This window comes from Caloenas nicobarica, chromosome 2 (genome assembly GCF_036013445.1).
Source record: "Caloenas nicobarica isolate bCalNic1 chromosome 2, bCalNic1.hap1, whole genome shotgun sequence".
NCBI classification, from domain to species: Eukaryota; Metazoa; Chordata; class Aves; order Columbiformes; family Columbidae; genus Caloenas; species Caloenas nicobarica.
The window spans coordinates 117,900,480-117,916,340 of record NC_088246.1 but is presented as its reverse complement, the minus strand read 5'-3'; the positions used below and the strand labels follow the sequence as shown (position 1 = coordinate 117,916,340).

Below are 15,861 nucleotides of genomic sequence, written 5' to 3'. Positions count from 1 at the left end.
ACCCTCAGTTTTTTGTCTGCTTACTTTATGATTGTTTTAAATCTTTTAAGGCATGTTTTTAACAAAGGAAATGTCATTTTGTCTGTAGAAGTCTAGTAAAAGAGCAGATGCTTAGGTATGCCAGGGCATGCCCTGTTCTTTCCAAAGACCCAGTTCAGGCATCCTTGCCATTAACAGAATGTAGAGTCATGGAACCTGAGAATCTGTTTTTACTCTGTGGCATATTTAATTAGAGGTTTTTAAAAAGTTTTTCTCTTAAAAGAATTGGAAAACGTTTTTGTCACCCTGTCTCCATCCTTAAGCCAAGCTAGCACGGCTATACATGTGCCGGCATCCAAAGGCTGAAATGAGTGCGGATATAGAAGGGAATAGGAAGGGAATGTTGACACCCAGCAGGGATTAATGCCCAGTGTGTAAAGTGGGTCATCTACTGCATCCATCATGGCTGACATAGGTTTAAAATAATTACAGCATTAATTCTATGGGATTTAATGGGGTCATAAATATTTGAGACATTCCTTACCAGTATGTATTAGACTTCTCTTGGAACTCAAATTATATTTTAGCACACCCAGATCTAAATTTAATGTACAGTAGCACATTACCTGAACTGAAGTTCTAGCTAATGAGAAATACATAAAGGCATACTATTAAATTCCGCAAAATATTAACTACTTTTCAGAAAGTGCAGAATAGTTTACACAGTAGTACCACGTTATAAATGGTTTATAATTCCATTTCTCTTCCAACTTGAATAAGGAAAACGGAAAAAGTATGCAGTGCAGTAGTAAATAATAATGGTTATTTTCATACTGCACTGTGAATGCAAATAAAACAGTTCTATGAGCACAGAGGAAAGACAACCTTTCAGTCAGTTATGTAATCGTATCTGAGTTATTTTATAATGTCTACTAGTAATTCTTTTTCTAACATGTGCTTAATTTTCTCTCGTACATGGGAAAGGACCAGAAGAAAATTGAAGACATTGTATTTCCATGGCAACAATCCAAGCAGAGCAGCCCTCTGAAGAGGCAGAAGAGAGACTGGGTTATTCCTCCAATCAACCTACCAGAAAATTCCAGAGGACCTTTTCCTCAGGAATTAGTTAGGGTAAGTAAGTTAATAGAAGTGTGGTTTCAGCCTCCCTTGGAGGGCTCTGGAAGAGGTTTTGTGTATAATAAATGATGCCTTGTTTGTTGTTCAAGCAGGGCTGGGCTGCGCTTACTCAGTTTTTTTTTTTAAGTTGTCCCTGTGGTCCTGTACTGGTGGAAGGTGACCTTGGTTCAGGTGGTGAGTGCTGTGATGACTTCCTTAAGTGGTTAAGGAGGATCACGGCTGGTTCAGGAGTTCTCCAGTCTTCCGCACTGGAGTTTTCTACCTGGGGAGAGGTGTGGGGGTGAGCAGGAGGAATGTACCAGGAGGCAGGAGGAAGCGGGATGTGGAGGCGTGAGAACACCATAGAGTCATAGAATGTCCTGAGTTGGAAGGGACCCACAGGGATCGTCGAGTCCAACTCCTGTCCCTGCATATGACAACCCCACAGTTCACACCATGTGTCTGAGGGGACTGTCCAGTCTCTTCTTGAACACTGTCAGGTTTGGGGCTGTGACACCTCCCTGGGGAGCTTGTTCCAGTGCTCCTCCACCAGCTGCTCCACAGGAGAGGCCTTCCAGCTGTGCTACTGGTTGGCAATGATCAACTTCTACAAGGATTTGTTGGAACTTGGTAGAGCATTAGCCCAAGTTGATAGTACAGTTTTGCTCTGCTTTGTTGATGTGATTCACTTGATCCTCACAGATGCACTGCCCTTCTATTTTTTCCTTGGAATATGAGACCAAAGTTCAATCTTGGGGGAAAAAAGAAAAAAAAAAAAAAAGTAAACGTTTAAAGGGCTACTGCCAGTAATGGAATAGAGTCTGTGGCTTTGGTCTGGGAAGATAGAGGAGGTGGAGGGAAACCAAAACAGATTTTTTTATTATATTATTTTATTTAGTATATGTTTTCTCTAGACTCTAAACAATTCTGTTTAAGGTAAGAATAGTTATTTATTTTGGTTTCATACAATTTATCCTATTATGAGAAACAAGCAGGGACATTTTTATGTTCCTGAAAATGCTTTGACGAGCCTTCTGACAACGAGTGCAATTGAAAACTTCAGGCTTTATGCTGTTTTTACTATTTCCAGAATAATTATTTTTACAAGTTTAGAAAAAGGAGCTGCTGATTGTCTCAGCAGCAGTCCCATCTGCTGGTTGTTCGTAGCTAATGTAAATATTATCTTTTTTGACACATAGATTAGGTCCGATCGTGATAAAAGCCTCTCGCTACGGTACAGTGTGACTGGCCCAGGAGCTGACCAACCTCCAACAGGCATCTTCATCATCAACCCCATCTCAGGACAGCTGTCTGTGACAAAGCCTTTAGACCGGGAGCAGATTGCTTCTTTTCATGTAAGAGTTTAATTTACCATAAATCAGATTATCAAACTGAAGACTAACATCTGTTTCAAACATGACTTGAGCAGCCAGCATTTAGTTTTCTATAAGATATGATCTGAAGAGTTTGTAGCAGATTTGTATTTATTGTACTTAAAAAAGGCTAACTCTTACTGTGTTTAAGCAGCTTAAATACATTAACATACGTAAACAGTGATTAAATGTATTTAGGTAAAGTATTTTTAAGAGATTGAAATATGGATACTGTAGCTCATATTTCAAATACAGACCATTGATCACAGTCTCCACTGTATTGTATGTTGTTCAAAAGTTTACTTTTAATTCAACTTAAATTAGGACATGACTGCTATTAGAATTGCGGCAGCTGCAATTTGAGAAATGGATGGGAAGAATAACCTACCAATTTTCATTTTCAGGGGCAAATCTAAGCATTTTAATGGATTTGCAAATTAGCTCTGTCAGCTTATGAAAATGATATTCTTTGCTCTAAAGAAATTGCCAGAGTAGACCACTGATTCCAGTATTAGTGGAAAAGAAAGGTTTGAAGGAAGTGGGGAGACCAGGCTGTGACCAAAACTTTCCTCTGCTTTTGAGAGGCTGTGCTGAAATCGTTATGGAAGTCTCTCAGCTCCTAGTGAGAGTTTCCAGCACATCATGGATTAAAACATTCCTTGCCTGGTGCTCCAGGAAGCCCTTCGAGTGCTGCTCCTGAACAGAGGAGGCAGCAGGGAGCATCTGGGGCAAAGTGAGGAGAATGGCTCTCACGGGAGCACAGCAGCTCTGACATCCATAGGATTTTTACAGAGAATTTGGCATTGGCATTGAAGATTTACTGACTTAGGAATTTACATTTAAATGAGTCATTTCCAGAGCGGTGAGTTAATAATGCCCTCTTGCTCCATTCTAGTAGGTCTGTAGCCAGAAGATATATGTGTATAGATATAATGGGCTTCAGCAGGACTGCTATGGGAGAAACTTGCTCTTTTGCTTAGCAGTTGCCAGGCTCTGGCCTGGATACAAAGGTTTATGTTTTCAGAAAGTACTGTGTTCCTTTTTTTTTCTTTTGGCTGTCCAATTTAAGATGATTTAGGTAAACCTTACTGTCAAAGGTAGTTACTCAGTCCTCTTTGACAATTGGGGCATTAAATTTAAGTGTCTCAGTATCTTTGAAACTCAGTCCATAAACTTTAGCTTAATTTTAGCCTAGAATTTCAGTGTGTTTACTGGTGGTGATTTATCACAAGCTTTACCTTGGTGTTCCAGGTAACATAAATCATCGGGTATGCTTTTCCTATGCATTCATGTCTATTCAATATCTATGCTATCAGTAAAGAATTTTTAGAAGGGATGCCAGTGTTCATTCCTTGTGGATTGTTAATAAGTTGCTATCCGTTTGATATAAATCTGCATATTTCTGGAGTCTGTTTCCTAACAGTCATTATTAAAAAGATTTGTATATGACAGTAGGCATTGGTATTAATTGAAATTACATGACTCAAAATCATTTTCAGCAAATCAAAGAAGTAAATTTGCAACTTAGAATAGTTTAGCAGCCTGAACAGCAGTTCCATTAGCAACCTGAAGACTCAAATGGTCGATATGAGGGAGCAGTGGCAGATAACAAAATGCACTGAGCTAAAAATGTCTGTCCTGAAACTTCCTGTCACTGTTATTGTATCTATTTGTGCCTGTATTTTGTGCAAATTTTAATACTTTAATGATTTTTTGTAGCTGAGAGCACACGCAGTGGATGTAAACGGAAACCAGGTGGAAAATCCTATTGACATTGTTATTAATGTCATTGATATGAACGACAATAGACCCGAATTCTTACATCAGGTTTGGAATGGGACAGTCCCTGAAGGATCAAAGCCAGGTAATACACGGGCTTTCAAAATGTATGTTTGGGGGAAGGTATGCAGTAACATTTTGAGGATGATGAAGGGGGTGCCTTCAGACCTTGTAACACTTTCAAAGGTGTCTTAATAACGTGATGAGCAAAGTCTCAGATACTGTCTTATTATTTCACCTTATTTTTAATTCAGTTCTTAACATGGTAGAATTACTTCTGAAAGGAGAAAGTATTATGTACATAAACTGAAACAGAGAAGTCTTCCAGAATATGACTTTTAGGTTCCTGGTTTTGAAAATTCTATTTATAGTGTCACAGTACTTACAGTTATGTTCATGATAGCCACTGATGTTCATTTAATTGACAGCTCAGGGTATAAGAAACTTCCAAAATATCAGCAGGTCCAGTTCTAGTTCTCATCTCGGAGGCTTTGGAAACACTGGGATTTGAAATGAAACAGTTTCATTCAAATTCTCAAGAAAACGCTAAATGCTGTTAACATCTCATTAAAATTGTAATAGGCTCAAACTAAAGTTTGCACTGTGACTGAAACCACTTTTTAATTTGTCAGTAGTGCAAAATGAATTTTTGAGAAAGGTTAGCACAAGAAATGTTTTTTTTCTCACTTTGCAGTGTTGACTTGGCATTTGAGATGGAAAGAACATGCGTCTCAAAGACCTTTGAAAGAGAGTATTATTTACATTGATTTTCAATCACTATCAGTATGTGCATGAATTCTGAAAATTAAGTATATTTCCTTTGGCCCAATTAATAAAGTTTTTATCTAAATGCGAGGAGCTCTGTTGTTACAGAAATGTTATTTATGGCAGAATTGTAGGATTTCATTGTTTATGGAGCTTCTTCAGTTAAAAGCAGATCTGGTATTTTATAAACACAAGGTATTTTTATCTCCTCTTATGTATTTTAATTACTCTGTTGGTGACTCTTAGGTTTAACCAGTTTGTTTTAAGTAAGAAGGAATGTGCAGAGTTTACCAAAAGAAATATTAATACATGCTTTGACCAATGCTTGTAAGTGGTCTTGTGTAATCTGAGTAAACTGTTTATATAAACTTCAATTATTTATCCTGCTGCTAGGAACCTACGTGATGACTGTTACTGCCATCGATGCTGATGATCCCAATACACAGAATGGGATGCTGAGATACAGGATCTTGTCACAGGCCCCGAGCAGCCCCTCTCCAAACATGTTTACAATCAACAACGAGACTGGTGACATTATCACCGTAGCAGCTGGGCTTGACAGAGAGGTATGGCAGGTCTTAATTCCATCGGCCCGGTTGTACTTAATATTGTGAAGAAGTGCAATTTTTGCTAGTAACTTGCAAATACTTCTCTCACTCCCTGGTCTGAACTTTCTCCTTGGAGAGGAAACTAGCGTGGGGATGAAAATTGGAGCCATGTGTTCCATACATGTATTCGCTCCTGGTTCCATGTGCTTGTGGAAAGGATCTTGGTTCCTAAGCCTATTTTCTTTTAAGGAACAGGTATACACTGAAGCAGAGTGATGCAGATGATAACCTCAGGTGCTCGGCCTGGGTGCTGAGATGGGAGGTGGTCCTCAGCTCCAGCACTTTCCTCTCGCTGAGCTTTGTGGGAAAAGACTAAATGGAAAATGGAATTGGCTGTACATTGTATTTCTTTTGGAAGCTCCAGGAGAGCTTCTGTCCTCCCTCTTGTCCTCTTTCTTGCTGTTCACAGCGAGGTGGTAAATATTTGAAAGCGTCTGGATGCTGTGTGCTAAATTTACAGTAATTCACTGACCTGAATTTTGCTTATTAAAATAAACCAGGAAAAATATTACATATTTTAAACTTTGAAAAGCACATTTCTAAGAAATAAACCAGTCAGTATTGGAAACTGTATAGATAGGTCTCAAGGTCTGCACACACATTCAAAAACTTGGGAAAAAAAAAAAAAAGTGACTGTCAGTAATTCCCTGCTACATGCTGGGCAAGTCCCTTTCCATCTAGGCAGTTCTTCACTGTGCCCATCACCAGAGAAGGAGGCTGCCAGATCCTGTACTCTGGTTCACCCATCTGTGAGGTGAGAATAAAAATATTTCCCTCCCAACTCCAAATCTGTAACATGGACTAAATGTGCTTTTGAACCACTTCAAAACTTCACCAGAGATAAGCATTATTTTATAAACAAACTATAAAATCCAAACAAATCTTATTTCAACATGTCTTGTTTCAACTTCTGTTTTACTAACCTCATTTTTAGCTCATTAAATCTGAAGAGTTTGGTTTTTTTTAAACTGGATTTGCTGTTCAGCTTTTAGCTGTTTGCTTATACTTATTTAAAATGGAGAAGAAAAATACATTCTGACGCTCTGGGTTGGCTATTGATATTCTGATGCATTTCAGTTTGAAAGCTGCTAAACAAACTGTTAGATATTGCAATTAATTTTTAAAGTTTTATCAACATTCATTCTATTTTAGTTGGTTTTGAAGAAAACGTATTTGAGAAAAGAAAAACCCTGAACCTCACAGTATTGCCCTATTAAATTAAAAGAATGATGGGCAGCTTTGCTCTTGTTTTTAAAATCCCTTGGTCATCTTTGACAGGTGAACTTTCAGAAGGACATAGTGATAACTCTTGAGTTTTATTACTTAGTGACTAGCTGTACTGGAGTGATTTAACTTGGAAGAAACCAGCTGTCTGTGGAGCTTAGAGTCTCATATTAACAGCTGGAAAAAGCTTGTCATTTGCCATCAGTTTTCCTGATGGATCACTGTACTGATACCCAAATGAGTATTTATAAACATTTCTTGCACATGTTGAATATTAATGATGAATGTTAAATCATTCAAATATTAAATTAGACTAATATGAGATAAAATGGTTTCCTTCCCAAGCCATTTCTCTGCTTCCTTCATTTCCTGAGTCATTTTGTGAAAGTCAATTAAAGTAAAACAACCAGGAATCTAGAAAGCCAGATCTAAATCTGGCAGGTCTTCTGACAGTGGGCTGGGGAGTGCCTGGTTGCACAAGGTTCATTGTTGCCCAGGAACCTCAGCGGGTCTACCTGCTTCTGCCATTCTACCCTTTTCTCTAAGTCTTCACTCTCTTTATAAAACTCTAATTAGACTTCTAAAATACTAGGCACAATTTTCAGTTCTTAAACTATGTGGCACATTATTTATGGAAGTGTAAGTGTTGTAGGCATTCAAAAAAGTGTGGTTCCTCTAATAGTATTTCTCATCTGCTAGTATTTTATGTTAACATGCAGAGTGCATTATCTATGCTAACATGGGAGGAGAGTTGCTTAGATAGGGGACTCAACTAAAGTCTTTCACTTGCAGTTTCATGAGATCCAGCTGTTCTTATTTCTTCTGCTATCACTGGGGAATTCACGTCAGCATTAAAACATCTGCCTTACTGCTGGACGTGCCAAAGAAGTCAGGCAGGGTACTTAAATTTACACACTGACATTCCTGCCTCACGTGAGGCTAATTCAGTGAAGTGCTCTTTTATTTGGCTTATGTTGAAGTGGAAAGATGTGACCTGATGTGGTCTGCGTTCTTTCTTGAAGCTGCCAGTTCATTTTCGGGTGTGTTACTGCGAAGTCTCCGTGCAGGCTGCTGACACATGCTCTACAACTTATTCCTGGCTGCTTCTCAGCCCGCAGTAAAAAGAGGAGAACCACCTCCCCCAGTTTGTATGCTTGTTGATTTCTGAAATTTAATTCCCAGCAGTTGATCTTTGGTATGAAAAACAAACAAAACCACATATATGCTTATGCACTTTTTTGGGAAAGTTTCTAGTACGCCTCTGCTGTTGGAATTAAATAAGAAGATAGTATAGAAGTTGAGTGTCCGTGTAATAATAATGGAGTTTACTTAATGAAATTTGCTTTTTGGGATCAATGCATTAAGACCCGGATGAATCAGAAGCACCTGCTGTTTCACTAACATACAATCATCTGGCTGCAAGATTTGTTTCAATATTTCTCTAGGTTTTATTGCTTCACAATAAGTAATGTATATTTTTTTTCCTGCATGAATGTGGTAAAAGTATTTCTTTGATTCCCTTGGCACTGCTTCTCTTGTTGGTGTCGTGAAGGAAACATTTAGGATATTTATTTAAGCCTTTTGAAGGTCACTTTGCAAGTATGTTTTCCAAGCCAGAATGTGTGTACATAATTATGCATTATTAAACATATATATTGCATTTCTGTATAAAGAGTATTAGTCTTGCTTTTTTAAAGAACCGTGGGATGCATATGGAGTAATACATATTTGGTGTGTTGTACAGGTTCCTTTCTGAAAAAGGACATGAGCATCTTCAGTGGGAGATAAAGATTCATACAGCTTATTTCAAAAGCTTTTTTTAATCAATGGCTAATTGCTGCTTGGGAGTGTGCACAACCATTAGATCTCTGATGTCTGTCGTAGTGTCTGGCCAAAACTCGAAAGAAAGTTTGACATTTCCAGTGGAATTGTCCTTGCTTATTTTGTGTATCAATACCCATAGTCCATTTTTGTAAACACTTTCCATGAGAAGTCATCTGTCATATACCCCAGTCTTTAAGCAGTGGGAGAAAATAAGGTACCGAGTGGAAAAAAATGTGCTTTTCTTTAAGTATTTTTATTTTGCCAGAAGGTTTTTTGCTAGTATTAGTAAACCATTCATGAAAGTGATATTTCAAGGTAATAGCAGCTTCTTATGTTTGTGCGTTTTCTTTTGGAAAGAACTGAATGATAACACCTTGCATTTCCCGTCTCAGAGAGACGTAAATTTGAAACCAAACTGATAGATGAAAAATCATGCACAATATTTGCCTTTCACGGTAGAAACTGTTGATGAGTTAAAATCAACTTCTCAGCAACTCAAAACAAAACACATCTTTCCAGGTGTGGTTTTTTTTTTTTTTTAACACAACCTTGTCGACTTTGTTTTAAGCAGCTCACCAGTCTGAGGTCAGGTGTCCGTTGGGCATTTTTTTGTGCCTGAGGGAACCCTGGCCCTGCTCCAGCCCTGAGGGGAGAGCGGAGCGCAGGGCGCAGAGGAGGCCTTTAGGGCGGGAGGGGGCGGCCATGTTCGGCCGGGGTGTTTAACGTTTCTGGAAATAGCCCTTGTGGTTGTTCCCTCCTCCTTTCTACCAGTGCCCTTACTAGTCTCTGTTAGCCTTGACATCTTCGGTTTCCATAGAGATCCTAAGAAGTTGCAACAGTGGTTTTATACTTGGGCTTGGCTGAAACAAAACCTTGGCAGTTGTGGCTGTTTGGCCAACAAACCTGCCTTGGCTCGGTTCTCTTAAATGCTTTTGAGGGCTTACCTGGTTTCAGGATAAACTGCACTCTTGATTTTTTTTTTTTTTTTCCCTCCGTTTGAAAAGCATTGTTACATCTGTTGTAAAAGCATTAACTGTATAAAGTGGTTTTGATTTTGAGAGTAGGAAGCAGGCAGGCTGTCTTCATCTCAGTGATATTTGAAGAAAACAAAGCAGTAGTTCAATATAGCTGGATGCAACCTGGTGCTGTGTTCCTGTGGCACAAATTTTGCTCCTGTCATTTCGGGTGATGCTAACTAGAATAAACAGTACGATGGGCTCCATTGCTTAGCAAAGTGCAATTTCGGAAGCACCTGCTGTCCTGCGGTAATGTTAGTTTTGTCTAAAGCTTATGTTGATGTCATTTTGTGTTTTAGAAAGTACAACAATATACATTAATAATTCAAGCTACGGACATGGAAGGAAACCCAACATATGGTCTTTCAAACACAGCAACTGCTGTCATCACTGTGACAGATGTCAATGACAATCCTCCAGAGTTCACTGCCATGACTGTAAGTACACGGTGGGAGTAACTGAAGAATGTGCATATTTATAACTGTTCCACGCTTTTCTCATTATATTCACAGATGGTAAATATTTATTACTTATTAAATAGCGTACTGACAGGCAGGATTGATATACGTGCAGAACAAATATCCCTTAGATACGGTATTCTGCTTAGGCCAAAAGGCAAAAGCTGACAAGGGAATAAAACCATCAGTTTTCTGGGTGGCCCGAGGTAAACTTCATTAGATAAATTGTCAGAGCTCCAGTGAAGAGAGATGTGCTCCCTAACATTGATTAAATGTTCAGTATGGCATGGCTCTTCCATGCCTCTGCAGCTGAGGTAAAATGTTTTCTCCTTTTTTCCCTAGTTCTACGGGGAAGTACCAGAAAACAGGGTGGATGTGATCGTAGCAAATCTGACGGTAACAGATAAAGACCAGCCCCACACGCCTGCGTGGAATGCGATGTATCGAATGACCGGAGGAGACCCAACAGGTCGATTTACCATCCTGACTGATCCCAATAGCAATGATGGGCTGGTGACGGTTGTGAAGGTAAGAGATGCTTGTGCTTCAGAGAATTAAGCAAAGATGGTGTAAGTGGGAGACCACTGAGGAGGGAAAAATGTGACCTCCTGAAGCCAGCAGGAGTCTGGACAGCAAAATGGACAGGCACCATCTGTCTTGTGGAAGTAAGTCATCCATCTGTCGGAGCATTTTCTTGCTTATGCTATCAATAGTATTCCAGCCGATCAGTTTTTAAAATCAGGCGAGGTGGTTGAAAATGACGGATTTTGAAGCTTTATTTGCCAAAACATATAAGTTAGTCTGTGAAAAAGCACTTGTTTAGTATTTGTTGCTAGTATAAAGGAACAGCTTCCTACCTCCTGGCCTCCTTTGGTAGTCATGCTAGTTGTCTGCGGTTTTTATGTCAACATGTTTCCATTAAGGAACAGATATAGGCAGTCAAGGCACAATCAGGAAAAAGTGATAAATGGGAGGCTACTTCTACAAGGTGCTTTTAAAGACTGGCTATTTTTAAAACCGTATTTAAATACCTTTTATAGAATAACCAGTCTGTCTTCATTCTCTAGCCAACACAGCTCTGTGTTGAGGGGTAACTTATTTCAAGTGATAATAACAGTGTTGTTCTATAATTAAACCAGCCTAGGCAGTAGCCATCTTTCCTCATGGCCCTCTGATAAGTGTCTTGTGTCTGAGTTGGCCTGTTCTGGTTTTGGCTGATCCACTTACGAAGTCAAGTGTGAGATGCCAGTGTTCCCATTTGGAAATTAAACATTCACTTTTTTTTTTTTCCTTAGTTCTTTTCCTTTTTTTTTTTTTTTTTTTTTTTAATCTTCTCAGTATCTAGGTGATAAAAACGTACAATTTTTCTACCGCTATAGTGGTAATTCACACTAGGGTTTTTTTTTTTTTAAGAACTGTGTCTGTTCTATAACTGCACTTCCCCAGAGGTACCAATTGTTATATTGCAGTCTTCCAGCAAGAATTATGTGAGTGTCTGTGCTTTGTGATTAGGCACATAAGCATCTTATTCAGACCCAGGAATGGTATCAAACTAGAAACGTCTGGAAAAGTGAATTTTAAAAATGCACAGGTTTAAACTAAAGTATTATAAAGGGAAACAAGCCTAACATTCCAGGTCTCTAACTTGTTTGAAATAGCTTTGCTCACTTAAAAATTTATTTTTAACAAATTCTATGCCCTCTACTGCCAGAGTATTTCAGTGCTTTACTACATCTGACCTGGTTTAACAACAGGGTAGCAGCATGCGGGTGCCTTATTGGAAAGGAACTTTTTCCTACAAATGCAATGGAATGATGGGGCTCTTCAGAAGGGGGCCAGCTATACTATTTGAAATCAGAGGCTCTTAAACAGCACAGGAGAACCAGCCTGAGGTGGTAAATGGCAGTTCTACAGCCTAGCCAGCAGCACTCCTTTAAGCACCCAGACATGGGAAGAGTTGGAAGCCTGCCTGCAGTTTTTATTGGCAGTGCAATGAGTTGATCTGTCAAGCTGTAATGAACATTGGATTGTCTCTTGTCACTGACTTCATACTGTCAGATGCCAACTGCCCCTGTAAGATACAGGATTCCTTGAAGTCTGGAATCAGTGCAAGGAGTACAATGCATAGTGCTAAGGCAAATCAGGTCTTGGGGAATGCTTCACCCCTGTGCAGCACGACAGAGGAACTCTAGCCTCAGAATGGTTTTACTTCTCCTTAAATTGGACTTGTGGCTCGGCGAAGAAGTCCCCAAACTGAAGGTCGTCTGGACTGTGAAGTTGGGAGCTGTCAGTATACCAGCGGTGGAATTAGCTGGGATTATAAAGTCTTTCTAGTGAAACATTAAGAGCATGGGAATCTCTGATCTATGGAGCTAGATACGGACATAATCTTGTTTGAAGGAAACCTTCGTCATAATAGAGGGAGACAGGTTTCTTTCCTCAGGAGGCACATCTGCTCATGTGAGTGCCTGGCACAAAGCTAGGAGTTTCTACATCATCTTCTGATTAAACTACTTGTTTCCTCAGTTACTGCTAATGGCAGTACTGGAGTAAGTTAAATCCAAGAATTACAAGGTTTCTAGCTGTTCTGACTTCAAAACTGCTGCAGGTGCTAAGCAAAACCTAAACTCAGTCTTGTGTTGAGGTGTTACATTGATTAAGTTGTCTTTAGGATCTGTGCTCATTTTTGAGAAAAGCGCTACAAGTGATGTTTAAAAATGTGCTTTAAAGTGCTTTATTCTGAATCAATGTTAACACTTCCTGCTCTTTGCTTTTCCCAGCCTATTGACTTCGAGACCAACAGGATGTTCGTGCTCACTGTAGCCGCGGAAAATCAAGTGCCTTTGGCTAAGGGGATTCAGCATCCTCCTCAGTCAACAGCAACTGTGTCTATTACAGTCATCGATGTGAATGAGAGCCCATATTTTGTTCCAAACCCTAAGCTTATACGTCAAGAAGAAGGGCTACTAGCTGGTAGCATGTTGACAACTTTCACTGCTCAGGACCCAGATCGTTACATGCAGCAAACCTCTCTGAGGTCTGTATAAACATTTTACAGTTATTTAATACTTAAAATGCAATAATTGTGTTATAGAATGGGTAAAGGAGCAAAGAGACTGTATATGAGATGACCGCATTTACCATACCAATACCTCCCGTGCAGCTCTCTTTAAAGGGATTTTTGACTGTAGGGAAGGTCAGCTGACCAGCATTCATACATGTGTAAACTAGGTCATCTTCTAATGCTAAGTCTCACTTCATCAAGGTAGAATGAAGTTATGCACCTGTGTTACATGGCATCCCAGCAAATTCAGTCAGAGCAGGCACATGCTTGTGTGAACTAAGATCATTTGCAATTTAAATTAACCAATACTTTTGATATGGCAGCAAAACGGCATCAGATTGTTGACCAAATTTTAAGAGTTTTATTCTCATTTATTCTCCAGCAATACAAAGTACCGTTGTTGCCCATCTGTGAACTCTTGTACTGATAGCTATGATTGTAATTTGATCATAATTTGTCTAATGTGTAAAACTATGCTAAATGAGAAGAGCAAAGAGGATATAATATGGAAATGTTGAAGCATATTTTCGTATACCTCGTTTAACACATGGTCATTGACTACAAAGCTAAAGCACAGTGAATAGCCTTGGGCCAGAACTTGGGTTCCTAGCCTATCCAACAGCTTTTTTAAGTCATGCGGAGGAAACTCCAGAACTAACTTTCTGTCTTTCCTTTCAATATCAAGGTTCTTACAATTTTATTTTCTATTTTGGCTAACTATTGCTAATATTTTGCTCATTCTGGACATAACCATCATAGACATGATAGCATAAGGGCTTCAGGATATATACTTTTTTAATGACCTAAGATAGTTTGCACTTGGTTAATGTCAAAGGGCAAACTGATGAGACAAAAGGATGATTTTGAAAGACACTTCTCTTTCAAATTAAGATGAGAAGCATGCGGTAAAACTGAGGCCTCTAAAAAATTAAATAATATTGCAAGTGCTAGAATAATGTGAGTTAGTGCTGCTCTAACACTCTTCATCCATTGTTACTTCTCTCCTGCTGTCAGCACTCTGCTAAGATAAAAGTTGGTATGAACAGCTCTGTAGGTAGAGAAAAAGCAAGAGGGGTCCTTAATGAAGTACTTTAATTGACTCTGAATATGAATGTTATGTAGCTTATGGTAACTGAATGATTAACTTACATGGCAGGGTACTTCAAGAATCTAAATGTAGGACTGTTTTTAATGTGTTTTCAAGAATTTTAGCAAGAAGGATAAATACATGGAAATTTGTGAACTATTGTCTCCAAATTCCAAATATGATTTAAAAAAAACCCCAAATTAAAATACTAATCCTGTCTTTGTTGTCAGTATTTATGTTGGCAGAAAAATAACACGTCTTATGATCAAATACACAGGTACTCAAAACTTTCAGATCCTGCAAACTGGCTGAAAATTGACCCTGTTAATGGGCAAATAACTACTACAGCTGTTTTGGACAGAGAGTCAATATATGTGCAAAACAATATGTACAATGCAACGTTTCTTGCTTCTGATAATGGTATGTATCAACATTGTATATGTTTTCAAAATGTTTTCTTCTTTCTAGTTGTATGGCATTCAGTTTTACTGGCACAGTAAACAAAATGCTATTAGAGTACATCCAGTTGGAAGTCTGTGTTAGCGTCAGACTTTGTATGTTTCAGAGCTACTTGGGAAATGGGCTGAAAAATAATTTTATGTGATTGAAGAAAGGCACTCGTTTAGTTACAATGCATTAGTCAAGTTTACAGAAAACTGACAAAACCTGCACCGGAATGCAGTAGGCTGGGTGACTGCACAGCGTGAGTGGACTTTATGGGGAGCCATGTGTTGAGGGAGAGGTACTGTGTTTTTCCACATTCAGGCTACAGCACGGGAGAGGGAAAAGTGTCTTTTCGTTGTCAGTTGGTTAATGACAATTAACAGTCACTGCTCAGAAACAAGTCCTTTGAGTTTGGCTGGAGTGCTGTACTGTTTATAGCTGATACCAGCAAGATAGGTGCAGTCAGGAACGTTCTCTCGTTAGAGGGGAAAACTGAAGCACTGGGGTTATTTACTTTGGAAACAAGACAAATGGTAAAATTTTGCAAACTGATACAGTATAACAAACCTAGATCAACTACTTCTGCCCTTCTGGCTCTGTTCTGGAGAACAAAGTTAAATAGAATTGGAAGATTGGGGGGGGTGGTGGAATGAGAACTATTGCTAATTATACTGAGAAATTCAGTGCCACATGTTCACATAAATGTGTGACTTTAGCAAGGTTTATGGCAGCATCACACGTTTGATATGGATAGCAAGAATGTCTAGAAGTAGCATACTGAAAGTAAGCATTAAAAAGAATTTAAGTAGTGCACTGTAGTAAAGGATGATCATAAGTCTTCAAAGTTATAAAATAATTTATTCAGAGCATAAACTGTCCCAATTTTGCACCTTTTTCTCTGAAGCATTCAGTGTGGACTGTGTCTGGAGAGGAGCTGGCTGTCTAGTCAGTAAAGTCATTGAGTCCCTGTTCTGGGGATCTGCAGTTATTTGCTGATTCTTGCTAAGTAGGGCAGTTTTTGCGAGGACAGACTACATAAGAATTTGTGTGTTAGCAAAAGCAGTGACAGTGTTAGATTGGCTTGGTAAAGACAGAATCCCAAAGCTGGGTGAACACATTTACAT

The 15,861-nt window shown here is 39.0% G+C and overlaps 1 protein-coding gene across 1 annotated transcript in view; it reads left to right on the top strand.

Moving 5' to 3' along the window:
• CDH2 (cadherin 2) overlaps positions 1 to 15,861 on the top strand; it is a 116,592-nt gene that overhangs the window by 78,079 nt on the left and 22,652 nt on the right. The window contains 8 exon segments of the mRNA XM_065627310.1: positions 964 to 1,110; positions 2,295 to 2,450; positions 4,188 to 4,332; positions 5,406 to 5,578; positions 9,984 to 10,121; positions 10,485 to 10,670; positions 12,923 to 13,179; positions 14,571 to 14,713. Of these exon segments, the coding sequence (XP_065483382.1) occupies positions 964 to 1,110; positions 2,295 to 2,450; positions 4,188 to 4,332; positions 5,406 to 5,578; positions 9,984 to 10,121; positions 10,485 to 10,670; positions 12,923 to 13,179; positions 14,571 to 14,713 (1,345 nt within the window).